We start from the raw sequence: 12382 nt of genomic DNA, 5'->3' as shown, positions 1-12382 counted from the left end.
CAGTTTTCTCCAAGGAGCTGGGCGAACTCTCTGGTGAGCTCTGCGATCCAACGAGACGCTGTTCTCTGCTGGAGTACTGTCCTTGACCAGGGGCGGCTCGATCGGTTTTTCAAATTTATATACTCTTCTGGCCCATTAGTTGTCATGAGAAGCTCGAAGGTTGTGCTTATCGCTCGTTGTTAACCAAATTCCGACATTGTAGCTTTTCGGCGGCTACATTTGGAGCCAGCACCTGAGATGGTCAAACCCGCGTATCGATACATCTTCCATCACTCGTCCTGTTAGACGTCGCCGCGATCGCAGCCATGGCTACGGCTGCTGTCGATATCCCGTTTCTTTCCTCCCACTATTCGATTCCGCAAGCCACCCTCACAACGCTCACTGAAAACCCGACTGTTGACCTTGTTGGGCAGCTGCTCAAAGGTATCGCAGCAAAAGCTCGAGAAACCGAAGAGCTTAAATCTGATAAGCTACGGCTAGAGGTTGAATTTGAAAACACCGTGCGTGGAAATGAAGCCAAAGTTAAAGTGCTTAAATCCTCTGTGGAGAAAGGGCATGCAGAAATCTTAAGTCTTCGAAATAAACTACAAGAAACAGGCAAGAGTTTACTGTCGCAACGAGCGTAAAACTACAGATTCTGACTGGCGAAACAGAAAATGTGCGTTCCGAGCTTGAATCAAAGCTCGAGGCCCTCAAGTCCTCCGCATCTAACAATGAAGCCGAGTTCAACTCCCTCAAAACACGAATCGCATCTCTCGAAGCATCCAATAGAGACACCCTAGGTCTCTTAGAATCCAAGTCCGCAGCGTATGATAAGCTTGCCGAAGAGCTTTCCGCACAACATCGGAAAACAGTTACGCTGAGGCGAGAAGTCGCCGATCTTGAACAGAAACTTCAGGCAGCTAATTCAGCTTCTGCCAGTACACGATTCCGTGAGCAAAGCTTACAACAAGAACTAGATCTGTTGAAGAAGAACAATGAATGGTTTGAGAATGAGCTTCAAACCAAATCCGCAGAATACCTTAAATTCAGAAAGGAGAAGGCCGCGCGCATCTCAGAATTGCAGCGCCAAAACGAGGAGACCAACTCCAATATTGATACTTTGCGGAGAAATGAGACGTCTCTCAAGCAACGCCTTGATGAAGTTGAACAGAAATACGAGGAGTCCCTTACATCCGTTCAATACCTAAAAGAAGAGGCGATTAAACAAACTGAATCCTTCCGAATCGAGCTTGATAGTGCTGGGCGACTTGCACAGCTGCAGCAAAATGCCGCTGAAACTGCAAAAAAGCGTGTACAAGAGTGCCAGCTCGCCCTTGAAAAAGCCAAAGATGATGCTGCGCAGGAGTTATCGCGCCTGCGTGCAGAAATTGAGACTGAACATTCCGACAAGGAAGCGGCCGAACGTCGTGTTGCAGAATTAGAGTTAGCCGTGAAGCAACTTGAATCGGAAGTGGCTTCGGGCAGGAATCAACCATCAACCCCGATGCGTGGTCTCAATGGTGGTATTAGCACTCCACTTCGTCCCAGCACTCCAGTCGGCTCATTTTCACCAAGGTCAGCACGCACTAAGGGTGGTCTTACACTTACTCAAATGTACACTGAATACGATAAAATGCGAACACTTCTCGCGGCTGAACAGAAAAATAATCAGGAACTTAAGACCGCGATGGACGAAATGGTTCAAGATTTGGAATCGAGCAAGCCAGAAATAGATGAACTTCGTGCGGACCATTCACGCCTTGAAGCTTCTGTGATTGAAATGTCCGGCCTTTTGGATGCCGCTAGCAAGGAAAGGGAAGAAGCTACCAGAGAAGCGCGGAAATGGCAAGGCCACGTGGAAGGACTAGAGGGTGAAGGAAACATCTTACGCCAGCAGCTCCGTGACTTAAGCGCGCAAGTGAAAGTCCTGGTCATGGAGGTTCACCTTCTCGGCTCTGGAGAGAAGGACTATAATCGAGACGAGCTGGAGAAGATAGCCAGCGAAGGAATAGACGAGACCGCCGATAATATGAATAACACCGGTCGTTTCATTACCCGCCACATGACGACATTCAAAAACTTGAATGAACTTCAAACCCAAAACGTGACACTTCGGAGAATGTTGCGAGAACTTGGTGACAAGCTGGAGGGCGAGGAAGCTCGTAAGAGGGATTTGTCTTACCAGAAAGATCAGGATGAGCTTAAAGAACTGCGCTCTCGAGTTCAAACCTACCGAGATGAGATGGCAAGTCTTGTTGCCCAGACCAAGAGTTACATCAAGGAGCGAGATACCTTCCGGAGCATGCTTTTACGGCGGCGGGAGATCGGCGAGACAACTTCTCCCTTCTCTCAATCCCTACCATTGGGTGCGGTTCCACCCTCCCTTGATAGTGCTCCAGCTCAGCCAAGTGAAGGTCCCGATTATGCCGAACTTCTTCGAAAGCTGCAAGCTCATTTTGATTCTTTCCGTCAAGAAACTGCTACCGATCATTCCTCCTTAAAACAACAAGTCAATGATTTGACGAGGAAGAACGGTGAATTACAGAGCGAAATTAGCCGTTCGAATAGCCAGCTTACAACGTCTATTCAACGGGCTGAGCTTCTTCAATCCAATTTTAATATGTTGAAAAACGAGAACATCGAGCTTCAAAAGCGACACTCGATTCTCATGGAGAATGCAAATAAGCAAGATCTGCGCACCCAGCAGGTGGCGGAGGATCTTGTCGAAGCCAGAGGCCTTGTGGACAGTCTTCGAAGAGAGACGGCGAATCTTAAAGCTGAAAAGGAGCTTTGGAAGAGTATTGAAAAACGACTTGTGGAGGATAATGAGTCTCTCAGAAACGAACGTAGCCGCCTAGACACCTTAAATGCCAACCTACAGTCCATGCTCAACGAACGCGAACACACAGAATCCGAAACCCGTCGCCGCCTTCAATCGACCATAGAGTCGCTGGAGTCCGAGTTACAGTCAACAAAGCGAAAACTGAGTGACGAGACAGAGGATGCGAAGAAACTAGCTCTTCGGAGAGAGTTTGATCAGGAACAGACCCAGAAACGAATTGAGGATTTGGTCACAAGTCTCGGATCCATCCGTGAGGAACTTGTCGCTACAAAGACGAGCAAGGATCATTTACAATCTCGAGTCGACGAACTCTCCGTTGAACTTAAGAGTGCAGAAGAACGTTTGGTGGTCCTTCAACGTAAGCCTTCGGCTGCCCCAGCTTCCACGACTGCCGCCGAAGAGGCACCTGAAGCGGGTGAGGGAACAGGATTGAGTAGGGAACAAGAATTGGCTGTCGAGGTCTCGGAGCTTAAACGCGACCTCGAGTTGGCAAGAAGTGAGTTGACACATGCTCAGGAGCAAGCGGAGGATTATAAAGCTATTAGCCAAGCAACAGAAGAGAGACTTCAAGCTCTTAACGACACAAATGAACAATATCGCGAAGATACCGATCGACTCCTTGAAGAAAAGAATTCGACAATTTCAGAGCTGGAGAAACGAGTTGAAGATCTCTCTACTGAACTTGCTGCCAGTAATGGAGAACTTTCAAAACTCCGCGATCAAGAAGCACAATACCAGCGGCGTCTTGATGACCAAAAGTCAACTATGGATGCCGAAATTACAAGACTCAAGGAGCAACAGGAACGGTACGAAGCGGCTGCTCAATTCCATCAACAAGACCTGAAAGCGCAAGCAGAAATAGCGCAAAACGCTCAACAGAACTATGAAAATGAGCTGGTAAAACATGCAGAGGCTGCAAAACATCTCCAGACAGTTAGAGCCGAAGCAAACCAGCTGAAACTTGAGGCTGTAGATCTAAAGACGCAGGCAGAATCAGCGAAAAGCAATTTGACGCGCGAAGAGGAGAATTGGAATGAGATGAAAGGCAGATATGAAAAGGAAATTGAGGAACTCAGCCGACGCCGTGAAGAAGTTCTTAGCCAAAACACGATACTCCATGGTCAGTTAGAGAGTATCACGAAGCAGATCTCCTCGCTTCAGCGTGATCGTGCGGGCATTCCTGAGGACGGTGAAACTGAAACAGCATCTGGATCGGATCTAGAAGGCCTTCAAGAAGTCATTAAATTCTTACGGCGGGAGAAGGAGATCGTTGATGTCCAATATCATCTTTCAACCCAGGAAAGCAAACGACTACGCCAACAACTTGACTACACTCAGACACAACTTGAGGATACACGCCTTAAGCTTGAACAGCAACGTCGTGCCGAAGCAGAGAGTGAACAACATGCCCTTAGTCACAACAAGTTATTGGAGACGCTCAATGAGCTCAATCTATTCCGGGAAAGCAGTGTTACCCTCCGAAACCAGGTCAAGCAGTTGGAGGCATCCGTAGACGAAAAAGCCAAACTCACTGATGAACTCCAACAACAAATCGAACCGCTTCAGACCCGCATCCGTGAACTGGAAGACAATCTGGAGACTAAAGATGGTGAGATGAAGCTTCTGCAAAGTGACCGGGACCGTTGGCAACAGCGGACACAAAATATCCTCCAGAAATATGACCGTGTTGATCCTGCAGAGCTGGAGGCAATGAAAGAAAAGCTGGAGACTCTCAAGAAAGAACGGGACGAGGCCGTGTCAGCTCGGGAGACTCTAGAAGCACAGGCATCGACCTTCCCCGAACAACTGAAGCAGGCAGAGGATCGCACCCAAGAGCTGCGTACTAGATTAACGGAACAATTCAAGGCTAGGTCGAAGGAACTCACGGGCCGCATCAATGCTAAACAGCTTGAACTCAACAGTGTTATCCAAGAGAAAGAGCAAATCAACCAGGAGCTAGACCGGGCTCGAGAGGAACTAAATTTGATGAAATCCAGGCCTCCAGAAACTGTTGCCGCTGCACCTGTGACCCAAGATACTATAGAGTCACAACCGCCGAATGCTCCTCCTCCAGAAGCGGCCAACTCTGGTGACGTTAATGCTAGTGAGGAGAAAATCAAGGAACTGGAAGAAAAGGTCAGACAATTGGAAGCCGCCTTGGCTGCGAAAGAAGCGGAGATAGATCAGAAGGTTAAAGAGCGGGTGGATAGGATGAAAGAAATTTTGCAGAGCAAGTTGGCCGAACATAGAGCATCTTCACAAAAAGAAGTAGAAGCTTTGAAAGCAGCCCATCAACAAGAGCTAGCTTCAAAGGCCGAGGGAATTCCAGTGCTGTCTGACGCAGCAGCTCGTGAACTTGTTGCTAAGAATGAGACTATCCGGAATATTATCAAAAACAATATTCGAAACGCAATCAACAAAGAGAAAGAAGCGATGGGCAACAAGGAAGGACAAGCTCAGCGGGACATGGAGGCAATGAAGGAACTGGAAAAGAAGTTCAACGAGGAGAAAGAGAATATTCTGAAGGAGCGGGACCAGAAAATCAGCTCCGCCGTTGAGCTGGCGGAAAAGAGACTGCTGGCTAAGGTCAGCATGACTGAGGGACGGGCTAGAAATGCTCAAGCCAAAATCGAGGTCGTGCAAAAGGCCGCCTCAGACACTCCTCAACGTCCTGTAGCCGAAGTGTGGGAAATTGCTAAAGCAGCCAAGCCTGTCGTTGCACAACAAGCAGCACCAAAGCCGCTACCACCGGCATCTCCTGCTCCCCCAGCTTCGGCTCCAGCTCAATCCCCCGCCCCAACAGCCCCCGCAACCCCTTCCCAGCAGAAAGTGACACCTACTCAGACACTAATGCCAACTCCGCAACAGCCTGCAGAGCATCCACCACCTACAGCTAAATCGACAACGCATCAACCTGAACAGCAGCAGCTGCAACAACCACAACCAGCAGCAACAGCTGCTACTGCTGACCAGGCACCGACCCAGCAGGCTACTGGACTACCTAATCGCCCTCCTCAGGCCGCTCAACCTGTCGCTGGCGCTGGTGTGCTTCGTGCTTTGCAGTCCGGCCTTCCCGTTGCTAGGGGAGGCCGTGGTCGGGGAATGCAGGGTGGCCCACAACATGGTCAATTTGTTTCTGATCAGCAAATGCAGGGCCAGCAATTTCAGCAGCAGCACGCGGGCCGTGGTTCTGCCATTAGTCGTGGCAGAGGAATGAGGGGTGGTGGCCAAGGTCGTGGTGGTGCTCAACACATTCAGACTGGCAACCTCCCCCAAGGTGCAGGACAAGCGAGTCCTCGTGGTGGAAGAGGTGGACTCAATGCCCAAGCCCGGCAGTTTATACCACACGGGAAACGCGCTAGAGACGATGGAGGCGATGCTGACGCAAACGCTGGAAAGAGAATGCGAGGCGGGGGTGCTGGACAATAAAATCATTGTTCTTTGTAACCAACCTTCGAGTTTTCTGAAGTCAGACATTGCATAATTATTCCTTGCCTGCGGTTTTCCGTTCTTCCTTTGTATACAAAGAGAGCAAGCAAGGTTTTCTTTTGATGTTTATTTTATTGGTGGGAGCCATTGCTATTTCAGAATTGGACTTGGTCCAAGAACTTTTTTTTCTTTTTTCTTTCAGCATTTTGTGAGCTACTATCTTGGGAGCTGTTATAATGGAATCTGGGTGTTTGCTGGCTCTGCTGGTTTAAGGCAATACAAAAATATTAGCCCTTTTCCCTTAAACTACCTACGCACCTATTGAATGCGTGTTCATATTTTTGCTTGATTCCGGATAAACTGGGTGATGTCCTTATTTTGGTGACTTTTATCGTGCCCCTGCAAAGTTTGGCCAAAGCACCTCTCCTCCATCGACTTAACTCTTATCATACGAGCACATCTCCATAGGATTTTCAACATACCCGTCGCCACAATCGCATTTGCAATTCCAAGTCGTGGCCTGGGTAGCATAAACTCTCCAGGCCTCATCAGAAAGCCGTTAAAGACACGTTCACAATCCTTGTCACTTCGTTAGTTATATATGGTGACCCGGCTGGATTAGATGAATTATAACGGGAGAAGAGTACGATATTGCCATGTGCGGGTAACCAAGGTCTTCCTGTGATTCCAACAAGAACATACGTTCTATTGGAGATATCTGTCATTGCAATGGCGGCATCTGAAAATCCTATCGAACCTACCGGTCCTATCGTGAGCTACCGTGAAATCAAAGCCGAGGAAAGAGACGCTATTGATTCCCTAGACGACTCATTTACGACCACGGAGATCTACGAGGTTGGATTGGCCGCCGAAGGGCTTGGGTTCAACATTCGCCGTCAAACAACTGAAACTCTGATCAATAAACACTACCCAGATAGCGATAGCGATAGTGAGAGCAACTATGGCTCCCGTCGGACTACAGAATCAGACCCATCCAAATCACATGCTATCGTGGCCACCGCGGATGAATGTCAGATCTGTGGCACCATTGACATGCTATATCGATCGTGGAATAGTCGATTGGTCATCATGAATATCACCGTGGAGCCAGAGTATCGCCGAATGGGAGTGGGGAAGAAGTTGATGGATATGGCTTTAACGTGGGGTCGGGAAATCCATGGTGCAAAACATGCCTGGTTGGAAGTGTCGAATCTCAACGCTCCCGCGATAGAGGCATACCGGAAGATGGGGTTTAGGTTCTGTGGGCTTGACTTGACATTGTACGAGGGTACGTCATCTAAAGGCGAGATTGCGTTGTATATGAGTCGGTCTTGTTGAATAGGTGTATGTCATTTCTGACATAAGGGAGATAGCAGAAGGAACATATAATTTTGGCAAATATGAAAGTAATTAGCGTCTTGACTTCCGTTCTGGCATTTGGTATAACAGACTAAAGGCTTCTTCAATGCACAACGGACTCCAAGCACTGTCTTTTCACCAACGATGGGAGCGATATCTCAAGTAGAACTTAAGCCAACCACGAGAACTAAAAATTCTCTGGCTATGTTCTACGTACGAGAACTCACTACTAAAGAGGGGATAGCATCCAAGTGCCTCATGTGGGTTTCACCATTGACATTTTCGTTGGTCCCTCGAGGCGTTGAACCGACTCTAGCTCGAGGCCGACACCATCCTTTCTGAATTAAAACATGCCACATAAGATAACATAGCGACGAATAGCACGAGACCAGCGTTGATTTGGATTGCTGGACGATGTAGGATATTATAACGTGCTAAAAAGCTTGGTCTAGGGTATCATTAAACGAGAGCGCATTGCGTAGTTCCAATGAGCACGGGATGCGCATCACCAGATGCGATTCAACGCTTCATCTTCTCCTTGATGCAGCAGCGGCTCCAACTCCAATTAGTTTGGACAGAGTCTCCCTCTCTTTGCTCAGCACAACCAGCCTTGCAGTTTCGACAGATCGACCGTTTAAGCCTGGCGTATTGTTCTCATTCCCTCTTCCATTCGCTCTTTTGCGCCTTTGTAACCCCATCCCTCCTGCTCCTCCTCCCCAAGCTACAATCCAGTCTTCTACAACCCCATTATCCGGTATCTGGCAAAGCGAGCACACCTTTGCGTGTCTCCCAATTCGCACATGCCTTCCCAGAAAAGCAGACGCGTCAATCGTGGCAGCGGAGTGTATATGTGAACCTGAAGACACGGTAGAGAGAGGTGCTATAAGAACCGAGTTCTCGATAATTGTAACTGCTGGTGTTGGAGATGTGGCAGACCCTGAACTGTGTTCCGATGCAGATTGGGGAGCTTGAGGATTCCCAACGACTGATTTCTCGCCAATTATGCACCCCTCTCCAACACTTATTGGACCCTCAAAAGACAGCAGCCTTGCTCGGGGATGGATAACAGTTCCGGCACCAATACTAATCGGGTGTTTGCCTTGAAAGTAAACCGTTTCTGAGATCGTAGCATTTGGGTGAACAGACAGCGGAGGCCTGGGGATCGACGGCGTTGCTGACGTCCCCGTTCTTGCAGCAGACGTGGAAGAGGGACGCAGAGTTGGCCTTTGGCTGGCGGACATGATCTCGATCAGTTCGATGTAATTCGCAACTCAAAGTTTGACGCTGCCCTGAATAATGATATGCATCAAGCTCGAGACTATTAAGGTTCGGCCCTCAAACTTGATTGAACAGGGGAGCTAAATAGTTAACTAGATTGGCGGCGTGGTTTTGCACTGTTTGCTTTCAGGTGCCGGCGACGAGACACGTTGTTACTCCGGACACCATAGTTAAATTCAAGCCATTCGGTAATCAAACGTAGAATTGATGTCCGAATACTGCTGATGCATCCTCTGAAGCCATACAAATGCGAATAAAATTCATCTATCGTGGGGTATCCTGTCATTATCTAAGAACATACTCCAATCCATCCCTCATTTTTAAGGGTGAAAAGGAAGCCGAAATCGCAATCTCAGTCTAGTTCTGCGGCTGCATGCCATCTGTCTGGTTTCCGGGAGTTATACCAGCTCTTCGTCTCCATTCCCAGACACCTCTATCAACTTCCTCTTTGGTCATGCCATCTCTAACCAAACAAAACGTCACACCCAATTCTGTTTGAACATTGCTGTTCCGGGCCTCATCATCGAAAAAAAGCATATCTTCATATTTCAACCCACTAGCCTGCTGAATCCGCGTGAAGTGTTGAGTCTTTGAGCCTGGAAAAATCTGAAGGAAGTCAAAATAATCCAGAGCGCGGATGGAGCGAGTGTGGACGGTCGCAGGGTTGTCGGAGAACGATGGGATGATATGGAGAGCTTTGAGCATGTCACGGGCCAGGTCGGGGGCATGCGTTCGTGAGGCCACTCCGATGGGTATGGAACGGGATCGTAGAGAGTGAATAATCCCTGAAACAGCCGGATAAAAAGCAAAAGATTCACCCCATCTGTGACATAAAAAATGTTAGCTCGACCCGAAGCGTTGAGGAGAGAATTACCTGTCTACACAGCGCGAGTTGTTGTCTCGTGCCTTCACTGGAGGGGTGACATGCGTATCAACCCAGAATGGCCATAATGTATAGTCGAGGTCGAAGACGAACAGTTTTGGCAGAGGGAGCCCATCGTTGAATGTCGAAGGGGAGGCGTTATCCTCATGCAGCGCCAACCGTCGTGGTACGGTTTTTCCAGGGTCCTCACTTCTATTTTTAAACATGCTGAAAATATCACGGAGGCGCAACGCAGCAGAATGTGTAAAGTCGTCAGTAAAAGGCATCGTTCGTGGACGGCGCGCCGGCGGCCTGCGGCGGCAGATTGAGATAAGATAAGATGATCAGATAAGAATATAAGTAGTCACGTGGTAAACAGAGATTCCAAAAGCGGAAAACTCAACTTCAGCTCAGCCGGAGAGCAAACCTGCTCGGGAGTCCACCTCAAGGCACGGAACAAGGCACAAAGCAAAATGCGACACCGTCAGTCAGAGTGGCGCAAGAGTATGCTGTCAGCGTCATAGAGCACCCTAAGAGCTCTTACATTTTCTGTCTGTGTTTAAAGCTCAAGCCTTGTGCTAAACTACTTACACCCTTAAGAACTCATAAGCACCGCCCTTTAATATCATTTTATTTTTCCAGGATTTAATCAAATTTCGAATAACTAAGACAATCCATCGAGTTAAGGATCTTTCGGATTTGCTCGGCCTCCGTTCCTCCCTTGATCTTAAGCTCTTGTGTGACCGAATTCCAATCACACGCGTACCTAATGATACGCATTTGTTGCTGGGGGTTTAAGACTTCATTTTCGTCCATTGCCTCCACGATTATTCTTGTCCATAGACGCATTGGCAATCCGAAACGACCGACCTGCTTAAATACTGCTCCAGGCGCCGGTCTCGAAATGGCTTGTGGCGACATTTTCAACATCTCCGCACAAGGGCAGGCTCGCGACCTCAAATGCCCCGATCCCGCCTTGAATCCGCGGTTATCTTTTTTGGAAGTTGACTGGGACGTTATCCCATTCTTGACCGGCCCATCGTTTCGTTTCCGGGGGGATGTAGGCAGGGAAGAAAATTCCTGTGCAAAGTCGGTCCATGGTGAGTCTGATTGAGGGTAACAACGGCCTAGAGCTTGTTCGGGACTGCCACGGGAGTCATCGTTATGGCCCGGTTTATCCATCTTGTCCGTTACATTACTTTCCTTGGTCAACCCCTGTTTATCTCCGTCGTCTAGAAGGAGAGCCCGGGCGACGATCATCGTTTTGAACGCAACATTCCACAGCTCCACACTTTGTACGCCCTCCGTTGTGAGGACATCGAGAATTGCCCGATATTTGATACGTTCCATTTCCTCTTGAGTTCTTTTGCAGGTGTGCCGAGCCTTGACGACCTCGTCTCTATCCAAGTCTTCTCCAAGGGTCATAGAATCAATATCGTCATCCACTCTAGAGAGTTCTCGAACAAATTGCTCTCCCGTGGCTAGTAAGCTGCGCCCGAGTGGCCCAAATTCATTCGGCACGTACACTATACCACTACCATGTTGGACAGCCCCTGGGGGTACCATGGATCTGCCTGTCGGCAAAAGCTCAAGCAGCTCTTCAGGTCCAAGATGAACCATAGCCATTCCCCACAGGTGAAAAGCACATGCAGTGGTATTTCCAGACCCCGCGAAGTTCAAATATGGCACCGATCGAAGGCCTCTCGTACTTGCGTATAATTCGTCATTTTTTGGTTCCGCGGCTTTTACTCCGGAGGTTAGCGGGTCTTCAAAGACATAGTGCGAATATAATGCGACATACCTCCATGTCGACAGTTTGCTTCGCCTGCTGCTGGCAAGCGCAGAGTATCGTTCCCGTTCGTATTCAATGATATCGACTTCAACTTACCCCCGACGCTGTGCAACTTCCCATTCTCATCAGGGATTCTAGCTGGACTCGGCACAATGAAATACAGTTCGCTTTTGAGGAAGACCTCGGATATACCATCAAAACCCGCGCTGCCCAATTTGTTTCCGCTGAAATCGATGCTCTTTAGCATGTAGCATTCCTCGAACGATTTCAAAAAAATCCGCCAGTTGCTTCTTTGTGTCTTGCTGATAATGCTAATCCCATTATCAGAGATATCGAGCTTCACCAAACTGGACTTGCTTAGTTCCACAACTTTAGCCAATCTTGCAATGGCTGTCGTTGTGAGAGCATTCCCCTTAAGGGATAGTTCTGTTAGCTTAATAACCCCATTTGGATAGTTCTCATCCTGGAACTTAATGCAGCTAACAAGAGCGTCAATGATTTCTTTAAGACCGTCGTCGGTCAGAAGTTTTCCGGTTAGGTCCAATTCGATGGTAGGATCCCTTGCTGCAGCCCGGGCACCACTGCCCGGCGGGATTCGCTTTCTCTATCGATAAATTAACTACTGCTTGGAACCCATTCTACGTACTTTAAAGAGAACTCACCAAATCTCTTGCAACGGCCTGGCCCAATTTCAGCCCCTGAACCTTGCGCTATGTGCAAAATATGTTAGGGATGTCTTGAGCAACAAATATCCCTTGTTTATTCTGGCCACTTACTCCTGCATAGCTCAGCTTAACCATTTTGAATTTGGATTTTCTCAATGTTGATGGCTTGAATC

The 12382-nt window shown here is 48.4% G+C and overlaps 5 protein-coding genes across 5 annotated transcripts; 2 read left to right on the top strand and 3 right to left on the bottom strand.

The window, feature by feature from the left end:
* Positions 1 to 107: 107 nt before the first annotated feature.
* On the top strand, positions 108 to 6602 carry CIMG_01672 (filament-forming protein). Its single transcript, XM_001247900.2, has 2 exons — positions 108 to 597; positions 654 to 6602. The coding sequence occupies exons 1-2, from the start codon at positions 306 to 308 to the stop codon at positions 6251 to 6253; spliced, it is 5892 nt and encodes a 1963-aa protein (XP_001247901.2). The 5' UTR covers positions 108 to 305; the 3' UTR covers positions 6254 to 6602.
* Positions 6603 to 6763: 161 nt separating this feature from the next.
* On the top strand, positions 6764 to 7642 carry CIMG_01673 (nourseothricin acetyltransferase). Its single transcript, XM_001247901.2, has one exon. It carries the CDS (start codon positions 6983 to 6985, stop codon positions 7589 to 7591), a length of 609 nt encoding a protein of 202 aa, XP_001247902.2. The 5' UTR covers positions 6764 to 6982; the 3' UTR covers positions 7592 to 7642.
* Positions 7643 to 8246: 604 nt separating this feature from the next.
* Positions 8247 to 8853, bottom strand: CIMG_10797 (transferase hexapeptide domain-containing protein; the record flags this gene model as incomplete). The annotated part of the gene is made up of 2 exons (XM_012358902.1): positions 8247 to 8333; positions 8389 to 8853. 2 exons carry the CDS (start codon positions 8851 to 8853, stop codon positions 8247 to 8249), a joined length of 552 nt encoding a protein of 183 aa, XP_012214325.1.
* A 275-nt stretch (positions 8854 to 9128) lies between these two features.
* Positions 9129 to 10039, bottom strand: CIMG_01674 (magnesium-dependent phosphatase-1; the record flags this gene model as incomplete). Its single annotated transcript, XM_001247902.2, has 2 exons — positions 9129 to 9713; positions 9765 to 10039. 2 exons carry the CDS (start codon positions 10037 to 10039, stop codon positions 9248 to 9250), a joined length of 741 nt encoding a protein of 246 aa, XP_001247903.1. The 3' UTR covers positions 9129 to 9247.
* A 167-nt stretch (positions 10040 to 10206) lies between these two features.
* On the bottom strand, positions 10207 to 12344 carry CIMG_01675 (uncharacterized protein; the record flags this gene model as incomplete). Its single annotated transcript, XM_001247903.2, has 4 exons — positions 10207 to 11518; positions 11554 to 12148; positions 12207 to 12254; positions 12321 to 12344. The coding sequence occupies 4 exons, from the start codon at positions 12342 to 12344 to the stop codon at positions 10398 to 10400; spliced, it is 1788 nt and encodes a 595-aa protein (XP_001247904.2). The 3' UTR covers positions 10207 to 10397.
* Between the last annotated feature and the right edge of the window lie 38 nt (positions 12345 to 12382).

This window comes from Coccidioides immitis (genome assembly GCF_000149335.2).
Source record: "Coccidioides immitis RS genomic scaffold supercont3.1, whole genome shotgun sequence".
Lineage (NCBI taxonomy): Eukaryota > Fungi > Ascomycota > Eurotiomycetes > Onygenales > Onygenaceae > Coccidioides > Coccidioides immitis.
Note: the sequence above shows the minus strand (reverse complement) of the source record. Positions and strands in the feature narration are given on the sequence as shown.